A 16,152-nucleotide genomic window follows, 5' to 3' on the forward strand; every position below is an offset into this window, starting at 1 on the left:
TATATATATATATATATATATATATATATATATATATATACTTTTATTATACACTTCTTGAAAAGATGGTTTCATTTCAATTGTTTTTTTGTTTGGTTGAACCAATTGATCTTAGCGTTATTCTTGTGAAATGTATGGAGCTGAAGGGACATGACTTTTCTTCTTTGGTTCTAGATGGGAATACTGTACTTTTTCTCAAAGCAAAGTAACTTGAGATGCAAACCAAACTTTTGAGTTGATACGTCCAACCACCATTGACTTCTTTTTTTTCTGCCAAAAAAATATTATGTAAGCTGAAAGCATTTATCAGTTCACAAATGATCCAAAGTATTAGAACAGTGAAGGAGTTAGACCATGTTTAATGGTGAGTTTTCTTAACAAAATCTTAAGACTAAGACCTACCATTAATCATGCTTTTACAATCTAATCTTTAGGACTTTTTTCGATGCTATATTATTCGTAATACTCACTATAACATTAAAAGAAAAGGTCCAAAGGATTTTATAAGTCAAACAACAGGCCATAAATTTTCAGCGAATAATAAAAAAGTAAACGATAGCTAAAATAGTTTAAAACAATATTAAAATACCAGTTTTTTTTGGGTGGAGATATAAAATATCAGTTAATAACCAAAATTTACGCTCATTTTAACATTTTTGCCTGATTGGTGATAAAGCAAGAAACTATACAGTGCAACAATACGAAATTATCAATCAAAATCAAAGTGTGAATATATTGATACAATTCTTTTTTCAGAGTACTTTTAGCTTAAGTAAAAAATTATTTATTTCATTAACTGGAAACTACACACTTTTCAAAAGTTTAAAGTTTTCATTTACTGTAGTTATTTTATTATTCATAATTATACATCAAAAAAAACAACAAAAATACAGGAAAAAACATTTGAAATATACATCGTTCCTGACGTCTCTCACTTTTGTGATTTTTTAGAGTTTGTAAGCTAGAACACCCAATTTTAGACCATCCTCAATGCACAGTTCTTAGAGCATTCTTATGTTAATTTAGCATTAAATAAAAATTAAAATTACATTTAAAACCTAAGATATGGTATGTTATATAAGATAAAATATGGGTAAAAGAGGCTCAGCTTTCAATTAAATTATTAAACAAATTATAAGATCAATTTTAATAGTCTTGCATTGATGATGCTCTTAGGGCAACATTAAAGGCAAGATCTTAAGTGTAAGAATTACACTAGAAGCTATCTTATTTAAGATATTTTCTAGTGTAATTCTTACATTTAAGATCTTGCCAATAATCTTGGTCTTAGACTCTTGTTTGCGAAACGATTCCAAAGGTATGCATCAATTCAAGTCATATAACGCATACAAATCATGTAAAATCTGTTCAATAAATCCCCAAAATTTTGACTCTTTAGTATTAATATATTTTTCAATAAGGCAACATCTATTTCATAAACATAAAAAGGCCAAAAAAACCAAACTGAAACTAAACCAAAATGTCCGAAAGATCAAAACCTATTTGAAAGTACAGTACACTGTTACAAAATCTTCTTTATTAATACGTGATCATTTCCTTTAAGAAATAACAATTTATTTAAGAAATTTAGAAAAATAAATGAATATATCATTAGCGTATATATACCTCCTCTAATAAGTTCCTACTATACAATTCACTCTCTCCTAGTCTATAAAGTAAACACAGCGAACAACACAAAGATCATCTAATTATACTTTTATAAGATCTCTCTTTCGTCTTTATTTGAATTCTTCTGCGTTTTTTAGATTCTAGGTCAAAGCTTTTGATCCATTCTCTCTCTCTGTGATCGAAAGGTTTAACCTTTTTATTTTTTAATTCGACGAAAAATCCTCTCCGGCGATGGTTTTAACGGCGAAGCAAACTTTCTCAACTAAGATCGGGCTTTTCCGACAAAACCCTTGTTCACTACACCAAAGATCTCCTCTTTCTCTCTCGTTTCCATCGACGGAGCTTCCAAAAATCACCGTTTTAGCCGTCTCGAAGCCGCTTCACCTCTCTTCTCTCAGAGCTAAGTCTCCGTTACTGAGATGTGAAGCTTATGAAGCTGACCGATCAGAGCCTCAGCCGATCGGTGATGATGCGGCGGCGGCGGCGGTGGTAGAGAAATCGGAGGCGGCTAAGCGTTTGAAGATCGGGATTTACTTTGCTACTTGGTGGGCTTTGAACGTTGTGTTCAATATCTACAACAAGAAGGTCTTGAACGCTTACCCTTACCCATGGCTCACCTCTACGCTTTCTCTTGCTGCTGGTTCGTTGATGATGCTTATCTCTTGGGCTGTTGGGATCGTTGAGACTCCTAAGACTGATTTCGATTTCTGGAAAACTCTGTTTCCGGTAAGTGGGTTGGTGGGATATGAAGTTTGGTGAGTTTTTGCTTTAAAAAAAGGTAGAAACTTTAGGTTTGATTTCGATGTTTACGATGATGGGTATTGAGGTTTAAGGTCAAATTGATGCAGATCTTGCAGGAATATTTGTTGTTTTTATCTTACCTGAGTGATATGTTTAGTTTTGTTTGCTTCCTGAGATAAAAACTGAGGGAGAGAGAGAGAGAGAAGAAAGTGATGTTTTTTTTGGCTGTGCTTGTGTTGATAGGCTGCTGAATTTTGTTGTTATAATTTCTGAATTTCATAGCTAAATTCTGGAATATCAAGTGTCAATATTATCAGGTCATAATTTAGCTTCTAGTATAGATTAAAGTATTGAACTTTATGATATTTTGTTGTACTAAATTGTATTGTACTAAGAGTGGTTTTTGTTGGATTATTGCTTATAGGTTGCTGTGGCTCACACAATTGGTCATGTGGCTGCAACGGTGAGTATGTCTAAGGTTGCGGTTTCGTTCACTCACATCATCAAGAGTGGTGAACCTGCCTTTAGCGTTCTTGTCTCGAGGTTCCTTTTGGGTGAAACATTCCCTACTTCGGTGTACCTGTCTCTCATTCCAATCATTGGTGGTTGTGCTCTCTCCGCCCTTACTGAGCTTAACTTCAATATGATTGGTAACATATTTCTCTTGATACGTTGATCATGTATCTAATGTTTTTTGTTAGATTCTATATATCTTGATGTGTAATTGGGACTGAGACTTGAATTGGCTTGGCTTGTTTGATATTGGCTTTAAATCTGCGACTTCTGCTTTCAGGATTCATGGGAGCTATGATTTCGAACTTGGCTTTTGTCTTCCGTAACATCTTCTCGAAGAAGGGAATGAAGGGAAAGTCTGTGAGCGGAATGAACTACTACGCCTGTCTTTCAATGTTGTCCTTATTGATCCTCACTCCCTTTGCAATTGCGGTTGAAGGACCTCAGATGTGGGTCGATGGTTGGCAGACGGCACTCGCTACTGTCGGACCACAGTTTGTCTGGTAAGAAAGACAACTCTTATAAACTCTAGAGATACATATTTTACGTGTTTAATTTATTCTTGTCCTGTTCCTAGAATCCGTTGTGAAAGACCCACTTGTCAAGTTTTTGTCTTTAGCTCTCTATTTTTGTTTGTTATCATCCAAATTATTAGCAAACCTAAAGTGTTGTAAGTGATTACGCCAATAAATCCATCTCGTTATCTTACTGATTTCACTTTTTCATTAATCAAAATTGCAGGTGGGTGGCCGCGCAGAGTGTGTTCTATCACCTTTACAACCAAGTCTCTTACATGTCTTTAGACCAAATCTCCCCCTTGACATTTAGTGTTGGTAACACAATGAAACGTATATCTGTCATTGTCTCCTCCATCATTATCTTCCGCACTCCAGTCCAGCCTGTTAACGCCCTTGGAGCCGCCATTGCTATCCTTGGAACCTTCTTGTATTCCCAGGTAAAGACTCAACTCATAAACCTTAGAATGAACAGAACTAGATATTTATAAAGAAACTGTCTCAGTTTATTGGTTTGATTCAAGTTCTTGATTCGGCGTCCTAATGTTTCTATGTCCTGGTTTGCGCGTGTCGTGCAGGCAAAGCTCTGATTCGGAAGACTTAAGAGTGTAAGGGACTGGTGTGTTGAGCTTGTGATTTCGGTTAAAACCGGGAAAAGAGCTTAGTGTAGATATTTGTCCTCAATAAAGAAAAGATATGATGAGAAAGGACACGAGAATGTTTAGAGTGTGTTTAGGCAGTTTGAGGTTTTTTTTTTCTTTTTGAATTTGGGGGAAGTGTGAGAAGATTGCCTCTTTGTAACTAAAGTGGGAAATAGATATTATCCCCTTGAGAATAAGACGACACCTTGAAACTCTCTTTTCAACTAATAGAGAAAATATCATTATAGAAAAAATAGAGAATATTATCTTGAGGTTATTCTTGTTTTGCTGTCATTATTCATGCATTCAACAAGGTTCCCGTTTAACTTTGATAAACTAGTTATGTCGGAAAAAGCTGATGACCAAGTATAGTTTGACAAAAGAAACCACCAAACAGGCCATAGAAATCAATAATAGAGTTTATTACAAAAGTAATGTTGATGCTTGGAAATGGAACAGAGGCATTAGATTTGGTTCAGACTTGGGAAAGAGAGAGATGTCTCTTGGGATTTCAGAAGAGGCAGAGAGATGTCTGCTGAAGAATATACTAAAATAAGATTCGCTCTCTCTCTATCGGAATTTGCAATTTGCTTATTTTGTTTTTATTTTATTCATCGAAGTCACCACTTCTCTAGTTTTCCTAAAATCGTAAGGATCACAAGCGGAACATCATGATTCATGACACAGAAGCAGCAGATGCTACATTGCTACACAGTAGAAGATGCTATAGTATATGCGAATATATGTCTCTTCCATTTTCTTTTTTTCTAATGTAACATTGATATCTTAAACTAGCTGCATTGGCCATTGGTCATAGAGGTCTTCTTTGATAAGCTTATTAACTAACTAAAGAAGCTCACGAGTCCTGAGATTCCGAAATTATTTCGTGTTCCTATGTTGTATGATTATGTTTTCATAACACTGGAGCTCTTTTAAAAATATGAGATGTTTTATTTTTTTATTGATAGTACATTTATTCAGGTTATGTTCTATTCGTAATCATTTTCTATTTCCATTTTTCTTGGAAACGTCTTGTGACCAGAGAGAAGCAAAGTACAAACAGATTACAAGTACAAAAAGGATTTCATTGTCTGAATTCTGAAAAGTGAAAACTAAAACACAAACAAAAGTGTTTCTCTTCAAACTTCAAGGTATTTAGCCACTGTCTGAACATCCTTATCTCCTCTACCACTGAAGTTCAAGACCACTCTCGTTCCGTCTGCTAACGTAGGACATAGCTTCTCAAGGTACGCTAGTGCGTGTGAGGTCTCCAGTGCTGGAATTATTCCCTCTAACCGCGACACTCTCTTGAATGCTGCAAACCGCAAATCAAAAGGCAACTTACAAAACAAAGAACAGATTTTCGAATACAGAAGTAAATACTATGCATTGATACATACCTTCCAATGCTTCTTCGTCGGTTATGCTATAGTATTCAGCTCGTCCCATGTCTTTAAAAAAACTGTGCTCGGGTCCGACTCCAGGATAGTCCAATCTGTAAGAGAAAATGAAACCATGTTCATGCAACCGCTGCTAACTGAGTAGACTAGTCTATAAACTGCAGTCAAGCATTTGAATAAGAGAGTTGTGATGAGTCTAATGCCCGCCATGGATTGGTCAACGTGCAGTCTGGCCAGGCCAAGACCCATCAATTTGCTTTATATTAACTTGGTATACCAAAAGGCAGAACAGAGCTGGGTTCAGTATGGACCAAGCTGGGCTAGATCATCACAACATCCCTACTTATGATGGCTACCGGATGTGAATAGCGAATCTCACTTACCCTGCACTGATGGAGTGTGGTTCAATGATTTGTCCATCATCATCTTGCAGCAAGTAACTCATAGCTCCATGGAGGACACCGACATCTCCCTTTGTCAATGTAGCAGCATGTTTGCCACTGTCCAATCCGAATCCTGCTGCTTCCACACCGATCATCCGGACCTCTGTGTCATTTACAAATTCATGGAAGAGTCCCATAGCGTTTGAACCACCACCGACACAAGCCACCAGGACATCTGGCTTCCCGCCCCATTTCTCCAACGCTTGTTTCCTTGTTTCTTTACCGATCACAGCGTGAAAGTCTCTGACCATCATGGGATAAGGATGAGGACCTGCCACAGATCCCAATATGTAATGGGTAGTCTCCACATTTGTCACCCAATCTCTTATCGCTTCAGATGTCGCATCTTTCAATGTTGCTGTTCCAGAGTGAACTCCTCTAACCTGTAACACCAGAAACCCGAAAACAAAGGTTCAGAAACAATGTTTATCACATCGAAAAGAAATAGCCAATCAATGAGATAAATTGTAAGCATCACCTCTGCACCAAGAAGTCTCATTCTGAACACATTGAGTGCTTGTCTCTCCATATCTTGAGCACCCATATAGATGATACACTCCAGACCGAAACGGGCACACACAGTTGCTGTAGCCACACCATGTTGACCAGCTCCTGTCTCAGCAATAATCCTCTTCTTCCCCAAACGCTTGGCAAGAAGAGCCTGAGCCACAGCATTGTTGATCTTGTGAGCACCTGTGTGGTTCAGGTCTTCTCTCTTCAAGTATATAAGCGGCCCTTCACCATTTCCTCGCCTGTAATGCTCAGTGAGCCTCTCTGCGAAATACAGAGGGCTTTCTCTACCCACATAGTCCTTCAAAATCCCTGCCAACTCTCTCTGATAAAGATTCATTGACACAAACACACAGAAAAAATGAATCAGACATTGAAACCAAACCAAAAACAAGACTCCTAATTTAAATTTTCTCTGTTCCCTATTATCTCTAACCATTCTATCTATAACCAAACCCAATTCATTCAAGTGCCCTAGAATTTACATTTCCCATCAACAAGATCAAAACTTTGTTCTCAATCAGCAAATGATAACGCTACAATCAAAACGACCCACAAAAGCAAAAATGTAACAATTTGATCAACACCTGGAAATCATCGTCGGTGGCGAGAGCATAGAAAGCTGATTCGAGCTCAGATAAAGCGTGCATAAGGGTTTCAGGGACATACTTGCCACCAAACTTGCCAAACCGACCGAACGAATCGGGTCTTTGCCACAGGGCCGGGTCAGATCCGGCGGCCATAAGAACAGCCGGGTCCTTGGCGATAGTGCAGGAGACGGAGAAAGACGACTTGGAGCGAGGAGATGGCAAAGGCGTAAATTTGACAGCTTTGAAAGGTGATCTCAAATGGGTCAGCTGAGAAGAAGAAGAAGAAGACGAAGGAGATGAAGAAACGGAGGCTCTGAAAGTAGCAGAGGCTGCCATTACTGAATCTCTCAGAGTCAACAAATTTATATTCTTCTTCTCTCCTTTTGTAATATCCTTTCAAAGTGTTTTTAGGGTGTTTTTATAGATAGAGAGATTCCTTTCTTCTTTTTTCAAAATCTATTGGTCAAAATTCTGACCACAAAAATTCATATTAAACTATTATTTTTGAGCAGAATTTATGTAAAACCTAAATCAGTTTTAATCTTTTTTTTGTCAACAAATCAGTTTTAATCTAATTTGGTCAATTTGTATATCTTAAGGAAGAAAAAAAAAACAGATACTATAAAATTTATTATTGGTTATAAAATAAATATTAAAATGGTTTTCAGATATATCTATTAGTTTTTATGATTGCTTATATAAAAATGGAGTTTACGAAAGTTTATTGATAATTTTTTAAAGTTTATATATATAAAACTCGGAAGACGGGATATGATGGAATTAGCCAAATAAGACTTTTACCAAATCGAAAAAAGTTGGTATGACTCCGAGAATGAAATAACCACATGGTTTTGAAAAACATATCTTATAGGAGCCATCACCAACCCTTATCTTGACATAACTATATACTAGTATGTCTTAAAGTTATTTTTTTCAATTTTCATTTAATTTACAGAATTTTTTTCTCTTTCAATTACATGAAGTATATGGTATAGTTTTGTCAGAAATGATTCTTGGTCGGAACATCAACATGTGTGCACTCTATTTTTTAAGGTGATTCGAAAATGCGACGATCCTCTATATGCAGCTCAGCAGCTACGTTTTCATGACCAGATGTTGCGTATCCTTCCTTATACTGTGTTGGAAGTTGAAAAGTATATTGACTGTGATGAACTTGGAAAGTAAATCAAAGTAGATTTGGTGGATGGTGGCACGTTTTGGAGCTGAGCTATGGTGTTGTTGTGCACACTTCATATATATACGAGTTTCCTTTATTGACTGGTGTGGTTGGGTATATATTTTTGTATTTTCGTTTCTGAATAAGAAAGAGCCTCGAAATAACTGAGGACTTGGATTCTCTTCGTGAACCAAAATCAATAATAAATATTTTAGTAATATCAGTATCATTTGTATAAGTTCAACTCTTTTCTTCTCTAATATACATGATCTTTACGCAACATTTTACAAGATTACCTTTTTCAAACATTTTCCTTGATGGGTTTTTTCTTTTTAATCTGTTGGAATCAGATTGAAACCGAATCAAAACCGTCTTGGTTGAGAAAAATTGAATCGAAGAGTTTGTACATTAATTATGGTTCGATTTGAATCGGTTTACGTTCATTTAATCCAGTTTGATTAAAAGGTTTCTCTTAATTTCTCGGTCAATATATTATTTTCCATAAAATATTCGTCAAACTAAATATTTAATAAATTTCTTTAAAAAACAATTAGTCAAAATGCTGACCACAAATATGTATAGTCAATAAAACATATTAAATTAATAATTATACCAAAAGATACTCTATATATAAATTATTAATTCGATGCCCAAAAAAATATATAAAAACTTTTGAAAGGGGATCAGAATTCTGCAACTATCCATCCCATTCTGCTAACAACATTATTTTATGGTTTTACTTACTCTTCTTTTCCTTTTTCCTCAGCTTAGCAAACGTTTCAGGGAATTATGTTTCGAGACTTTTGTTGTTGGTGATGTTTTGCATATGTGGTAGTGACACTGACAAGTATTATTATTACATGCATCCAAAGGAGTTTATGATCATGAGTATTTTATGCTCCTTCAGTACTATATATACATATATTTATTCCCCCAAATTAATATTTTAAGGTAATGTATACTTTAATTTTCGGATTAAAGACTAGTGACGCTCATAATTTTCATTTGATATTTTGTAAATGTATTTTCATATATATGTTGGTATTGATCGATTAACATATTAAGGATGCATAACATTTATAAATGAGTATTTGAGGAAACGCTTAAGGTTGTTGTTACGAATAACTTTCGTGGTTGCTTAAACGAGTTAAGATGTAAGAAAATACATCAATATTTGTAATTCGTTGAAGCTACCACTGAAGTTCTTCATCTCCACGATCTTAAATGTATTCTTTAGCTATTTGTATGTTATATTTTGCATCCAATATGTTCAGGATGGATGCTAGCATATATTTGACAAAGCCGTCTACAAATGTATTACTAAATAAATTTTATGAGCTTTAAAAAAATATGATACTCTTATTGCATATGTTCAATTTTATTGAGACAGGGCATTGAGGAAAAATATCAAAAGTGAGAGTCTTCAAGTTTAAATTAAGCGATTATTAATAAGAATACTAATTTTCAGTCAACTTCTTCGTATGCGTCTTCTTTCGAGAACTGAATATGTTACTTTCTTAGTTATAATAAAGCAAATGACATAACATTAAGGTTGTTTTAAAAACCGTATGTTTTGTTTCTCAAGAATCGTTAAAATAACGAGAAAAAAAACTTCACTATAAATGACAAAAAAAAATAAAAATAAAAAAACTTCACTATTTATTTGGATTGGTAAGTCAAAGTATTTTAAAAGGGAAGATATATTTAGGTTAATGTCTTAATGATTATGCTAGTGTACAGATAAGTGTATATGTGATGGCTATTGCCTATTGGCTCAGTTGAACAAAATTATCAAAGAAAATCCCCATATATATATATATATATTAAAAAGTTATCCTTCTAAGTAAAAGATTTTATATATACATTTTAAAGAAATTTTTTGTCACATTTCTGACCACAAAAAAAACTGTATAGTCAAAAAATTGCATCTTTAATAATACCAATTAGATTTTTTTACCAAAAAAGAAGAAGAAAATAAGCTAACCAAATTAAATAAGACTTTTGACTTTAATTTTGGGATCAGATTTTAAATCCAAAAGAGATTTTTACTTAACAAATAATTTGTTTGCTAACTGAGGAAATGAAATAAGATTTAGCATTACACATGTACCTAAAGATTACTTCCCTTATAAACATTTACTAGATTCTCTATATAACTATGACCCATCAGATTTATAAAATTACATATTGATCAAAAAAGAAAAGAAATCTTCAAAGTTCTTAAAACCAAAACAAAAACAAAAAATCTTGAGAACTTGAACAGGCATAGCTGCAAGAGAACAAAGCTTCAGGTGCATCAGTTCTTCTTTTTATATAAAAAAAAATCGTTGTTAGTTATCTTTATTATAATTTTTTTGTTTTTCTTAAATTTTACGAGACATGCTGTATATATGTACAATTTTTAATGATTTTACTTAGTGTTTTTCTTGCTCCACTCATTTCATATCCAGGTTTTTTGTTTTGTTAAAAAAATATATATTTAAAATTTTCTGTAAGAGAAATAAATTGTTTAGAAAATTATGACTAGAGTGATTATAAGTTTTCAATAGTTTTTCTCTCAATTTTTGTGTACCAGATATGGTAAAGTAACGGTCATATCTTGACTGTTGAGACTGATATAGAACATATGGTTCTTGATTTTGTAAAAAACCTTTGTTTCTCACATTCAAAGGTCGATTTATTTACAGATCCTATGACCACGTTTGTTATTTTATGTCTAGTGCAATAGATTCAGACATGTTTATTGAACTGTAAATGCAAATAGGGAGATAACTTAACTGACATATTTATTTTATGATCCATCCTAGGATAATTATTGAAAGAGATGATGACTTCTTCAAAGAGAATGGCTTCAAGTGTGGAGCTAGACGCATTATCCAATCTACCGGATGTAATTCTGATTCTGATCATCTCTTGCTTGCCCTTTAAGGAATGTTTAAGGACCAGTTCACTCGGTAAGAGGTGGAGGTATCTCTATCGTGAGACAGGAAACATTACTTTCAGGGAAACCGAGTATGTGGACCGCTCTGTCTCGGACGAAAGCTCCAAGAGGGTTTCGTTTGTTAACTATATGTGTCAATGGATCTCTCGGTATCAAAGTCATTGCATCGAAACCTTCGAGCTTAAGTTCTCTGATCCAGGGGAATTTTTGGCAGAGATGGAGTCTCTGATCGATTTCGCAGTCTCAAGACAAGTCAAGAACCTGGTTCTTGATTTCACAGGCTTTAATTGGTCAGTCTATTCCTATGTGATGAGGTTTCACAAGATTTTTGTGCATTTGCCAGCAAGCGTTTACAATCTAAAAACCCTCAAGTCACTGAAGATATATGCGTGCGGTTTTGACCCCTCAATGCTCACAAACTCGGGATCACTTAGAAAGCTCGCTATAGGTTGGATTGAACTCTCAGCGGCTCATGCTTTGTTATTGACCTCTCTTACGCTCAAAAGTCTAACTTTTAGTCATTGTTGGGGTGTTGATATGATCAACTTAGCCGGATATTTCAAGGAATTTGAAATTGAGAACTGTGTATTCTCTTATCACATGCCTTGTTCCTATGATCTGCCTAATGTAGAGGTATTAAAGTACTCAGGCCGAGTTCTTGCTTTTGATGTCAAGAGAATGAATAAGGGCATAGAAGAAGTGTATTTAGATTTTCAGAAAGAGCCCAAGTACGAAGAACCCAATGAAAGCACCAAATATGAAGGAACTATTCTTTCTGGCTTCCTTAACAGTCTTCGACGTGCGAGGACCTTAAGTGTATGCCCTTTTCTCCTTCAGGTATATTTTTAACTCTTAACATCTTTACATTACATTCAATTCACGTTATTAGCATATCTTTGAGAAATGAGTATTATTGAGCAAAATATTTTACTAGGTTAGTTTCAAAATATTATGTATTCTCCGTATGAAAGTTTTTAATAGCTTAGTGGATATATGAAAGGAATATGTAGGAGTAGCTAATATGTGTAGTATCCTTTACCTTAATAATAAGCTAAAGCTATTGCGTTGTAATTGATGGGTATAAAGACTGTACATTAGTCGACAGTTTACTACTTATCTGAGTATGTGTGTTTTTACTTTTTGAAGGCTATCCAAGAATGTGATGATCCGTCTTCTTTACTACGTCCTATGGAAACACAACATTTGGTGCTGAGAACGGAGTTGCATGTCATGGAGTTCAAGGGAATCAAGCTCCTCCTCGATAATTGCCCTAACCTGGAAACGTTAACGGTGGATATCCTCGGTAGAAGACTTGGCACGGTAAGATTACTATATATAGTAGTAGTGGGAATTTGAGAACCATAGTTACATACTTACATTTACTATATATATGTATGATTTTACCTAAACGTCATAATTTTTCGTTTTTGATATATTGCAGTACGGTAGGTCATATTGTGGCGCCGGTCCACGTGCATATTGGAAAAAAAACCTTACCTATAAGAATTTTCCTAAGAAACTTAAGGTCGTGGTCGTGAAGGACTTCAGTGGTTACTCTCACGAGCTAATTGTTCTGAAGGTTTTGATTCAGTCGGGACGTGGGCGTTGGCCCGGACGTGCGGGTGGGCCTGTACTAGAGAGAGTGGAGCTTTACATGTGTAGTGATGTGATGGAATATGGGTTGATGCGGGCACGTGATGGAGCCGAGATGTTACAGAGTATTTCAGGGGATGTGCAGGTTCTTGTGCATTATCCTTGAAAGGCTGAGCTATTCAAGACTTTTTATTATTATTTATTACTATTATTCAAGACTCTTCTCGGTTTTTATCTATTTGTCCCATTTGACTTAATGGTGTTCTCGGTTTGTTTGATTTCATGAATAATTTGAACCTTTGGAAAGATTGAGGGACTTGGTCATCTATGTGAACCATAAGTAATGATAATTTTATGGGTGTGTTGGCAAACTAGTACGTTTTTAAAACATAATTATAAAGATAGTACATTTACTATTCACAATTAGCAAAATAGTACAATTTTACTATTTCATATATCTGTACAGACAGACAACTGTACAGTAACATATTATTATATATCAAATATTTGTACAAACAGAAACAACTACATATAAACATATATACACATAAACAAATATACATATATAGACCAGAAAATATCTGTACACATACAATTATACGTATATATATACCGCTGTACGGATGATTTTCCGTACATCGACACACAACTGTACATAAGGATAGCTGAACGTATCAAAATTTGTTTGAAAAATATTTGAAATTATATTTTTAAAAATGCATATCAAATTATAGAGAAAAAAATATAGATTTTTATGTAATTGAAATTTTATAGAAAACAAATATATATTGATGAATATTTTTAGTTATTAAATTTAATGGGTTTTTTAATAGTGTCTAAATAGTGTCAAAATAGTAAAAATGTATTAATTTGCTAATAATGAATAGTAAATGTACTACTTCTACAATTATGTTTCAAAAATGTACTAAAAACCCAATTAATCCTAATTTTATTGAGTGATATTTATTATATACATTTTTGTTTTATATATCTTCTAGGATTTTCGAGGATATAAACATTGTTTTAGGGCTAACGAAACTAGAAACCAAGACTGAACTAAATTGATGTAATGTAAGTCGTTCTATAACTCAGTGAGATGCTCTCCAAAACGAGTGAAGAAGTCAGTTCTTATATGATATATTCGTCAAAACCCTGCGTGGAGAAAGCTATATATATAGGAATGCGTTATATCTTCAGTTTGTTGTTACATCGCCAGAAAGCAATTACAATCTTACAACTCTCGAGTCACTGGTGATTTACGGGTGTGAGTTTGATCCTTCAAGGTTCACAAAACCGGTATTACCAAGAAGCAAAGCATCTCCATTGCTAATTGGTTCAGACTCAAAACCAGTTCCTATCCAAATCTCTCATTCCTTCCGTAGACCAAGTATCAAACAATACTGAGGCGTTGCTATCATGCATGTCGATAGCCGAGGAGTTATATTAGCTATCCCTTGATAATTCCAACTTCACTTATATGCAATGTTCATTAATGAATGTGGTCATAAAAGAAGTATATACAGTACATTGATATTGGAAGAAGGCAAATATAATGAACAAAATCAATCAATCCAAATAATTAACCGGTCATGAAGTTATATTTAGTTACCTTAACGGTTTGCCAAAATCTCGTTCATGCTGAAGCGTTTACATCTTTATACTATACTATAGTAGGTTTCAAGTTTATTTAAAGGTTATTGGGATATTTGAATCCTTCACGATATGTTATATTAGTAGTTGTTTCCTGCTAAGAATCAAGCAGAGATTAAATACGGGTAATCTTCAAGTATTCTGGAACAGTCCAATGCAATGTAAGTTTATTTCGTACGGGTTTAAAGCATAGGATACTAGAAAGTAAGTAATAATATGAAGACAATCCAATGCAATGCAATGGACCCATATATATAAACCAGAGAGAACATGCATCATGCATTATATGGTGAATTGGCGATTTGAAGACTTTTCACGGAATAATAATTCCAAAACTTGGAGCTATAAGTCTCTCGCTAGACTTAGACACAGTCCACATACATCTTCATCTTCTTTATCTTTTAGCCTTTCTTTATTATCTCCACCATAATCTTTCATTTTCCTTTTAATTATTTCCACTTCCTAGCCTATATAAAGGCATATGCATGAGCAGTGAGACTAATAAGCAAAAATAAAAGGGAATATTATAATTAAGATGAAATCTTCTATGGTCTCTTCCATGGTTCTCTTTTGCCTTCTTCTTCTTGTGTTACCGCATATGGCGCATGTGAAGAAACGATCCAGTTTCAACAAGGTGGGCTTGAGACAGCTATTGGGCTTAAGTTAAGTCTTTGGTAAGGCCCAGGTTTGGAAAAGCTGTATGCCCACGTGAACAGTCAACACTCTGCTTTTGTCTTCACTTGAAGGACACGGTCTTGAAAGGAGACGTTGGCGGTGAAAGGTTTGTTACGCCTAGGTTTTGGAGTGACCTGAAAAGGGAGCGTCCATTAGGTGTATAAAAGGAAAAGCAGAGGGCATAATGACAAGATGAGAAGAGCGTGAGTTACAAGCAGAAAGATCTAGAGAGGTTTTAAAAGATAGGAGAAGAGCTTATCTTCTTTTATAGCTTGGTGTTGAATCTCTGGGTTGTTGTTCTTTCTGGTTTCTTGTAACTCTGGTTTTAAACGCTTAAAGGAAACCTTGTGAGCTGGTTTAAGCTCACCAAGACGTACCTTGGCCACATTGGCCTTGGGAACTTGTAAATCTCCGTGTCTTCTCTCTTCTCTCTTCTTCTTGTTCTTACTTCTGCAAACACAAACAAACAAAGATAAAGAACAGAACAATCTTGGAAACTTGGGGGGTGTTATTCAATCTTGTATTTTAATTGATTTGTATGTATTTCAAAATCTAGCGTTATTTAATGATGTATTTTAAAAACCACAATAAAATCTGCTGTTATTGGATTTAACATTTGGTGGATGTATTTTAAAGGACTTTAAAACCAGCGTTATTCAATTTTTAATGGATTTTATTTGATTTAAGATTTTAATGTATTTTACATCTAAAACACGTACAAATGCAATCCTAACATTTTTCAAAGTATTTCATCTCTTTTCAGACCAAAGTAAAATCTTCTCGACATCACTCTCCCAAACCTAACCGAGTCGATCACCTTCACCCACAAACCCAACAACATTTGGATGTCTGCTACCTATCTACAATGCTCTTCCGCCGGTGAACAGAGCCGAAGCAGAGAATGAGTTGGGTTAAGTGAGCTAGGTTGAAGGGACATGGATAACCTGGAAAACAAACCGAGAGAGATTGGTTAGATAGGTTGTTAACCTCTGAAAATGATTACATTTACAGTGAATTAAAACTATCTAACTCAACGAAGAGAGAGAGAGAGAGAGAGAGAGTGAGAGAGAGAGAGAGAGAGAGAGAGAGAGAGAGAGAGAGAGAGTTTGGATCTTACCTAGCAATGGGACAACG

General features: G+C 34.8%; 3 protein-coding genes across 3 annotated transcripts; 2 read left to right on the plus strand and 1 right to left on the minus strand.

Annotated features, from left to right (window-relative positions):
• Positions 1-1,615: 1,615 nt before the first annotated feature.
• LOC17876734 (glucose-6-phosphate/phosphate translocator 1, chloroplastic) lies at positions 1,616-4,316 on the plus strand. The gene is made up of 5 exons (XM_006279584.2): positions 1,616-2,355; positions 2,795-3,020; positions 3,164-3,386; positions 3,625-3,838; positions 3,977-4,316. The coding sequence occupies exons 1-5, from the start codon at positions 1,861-1,863 to the stop codon at positions 3,986-3,988; spliced, it is 1,170 nt and encodes a 389-aa protein (XP_006279646.1). The 5' UTR covers positions 1,616-1,860; the 3' UTR covers positions 3,989-4,316.
• Positions 4,317-5,084: 768 nt separating this feature from the next.
• Positions 5,085-7,376, minus strand: LOC17877315 (tryptophan synthase beta chain 1, chloroplastic). Its single transcript, XM_006280351.2, has 5 exons — positions 6,980-7,376; positions 6,361-6,717; positions 5,823-6,265; positions 5,440-5,534; positions 5,085-5,354 (listed from the first exon to the last, which is right to left on the minus strand). Exons 1-5 carry the CDS (start codon positions 7,316-7,318, stop codon positions 5,179-5,181), a joined length of 1,410 nt encoding a protein of 469 aa, XP_006280413.1. The 5' UTR covers positions 7,319-7,376; the 3' UTR covers positions 5,085-5,178.
• Positions 7,377-10,348: 2,972 nt separating this feature from the next.
• LOC17876113 (putative F-box/LRR-repeat protein At1g56400) lies at positions 10,349-12,911 on the plus strand. Its single transcript, XM_006281658.2, has 4 exons — positions 10,349-10,450; positions 10,967-11,937; positions 12,247-12,420; positions 12,542-12,911. The coding sequence occupies exons 2-4, from the start codon at positions 10,984-10,986 to the stop codon at positions 12,857-12,859; spliced, it is 1,446 nt and encodes a 481-aa protein (XP_006281720.2). The 5' UTR covers positions 10,349-10,450; positions 10,967-10,983; the 3' UTR covers positions 12,860-12,911.
• The last annotated feature ends 3,241 nt before the right edge of the window (positions 12,912-16,152 follow it).

The sequence above is a fragment of the Capsella rubella genome, unplaced genomic scaffold (genome assembly GCF_000375325.1).
Source record: "Capsella rubella cultivar Monte Gargano unplaced genomic scaffold, Caprub1_0 scaffold_8, whole genome shotgun sequence".
In the NCBI taxonomy this organism is placed as follows: domain Eukaryota; kingdom Viridiplantae; phylum Streptophyta; class Magnoliopsida; order Brassicales; family Brassicaceae; genus Capsella; species Capsella rubella.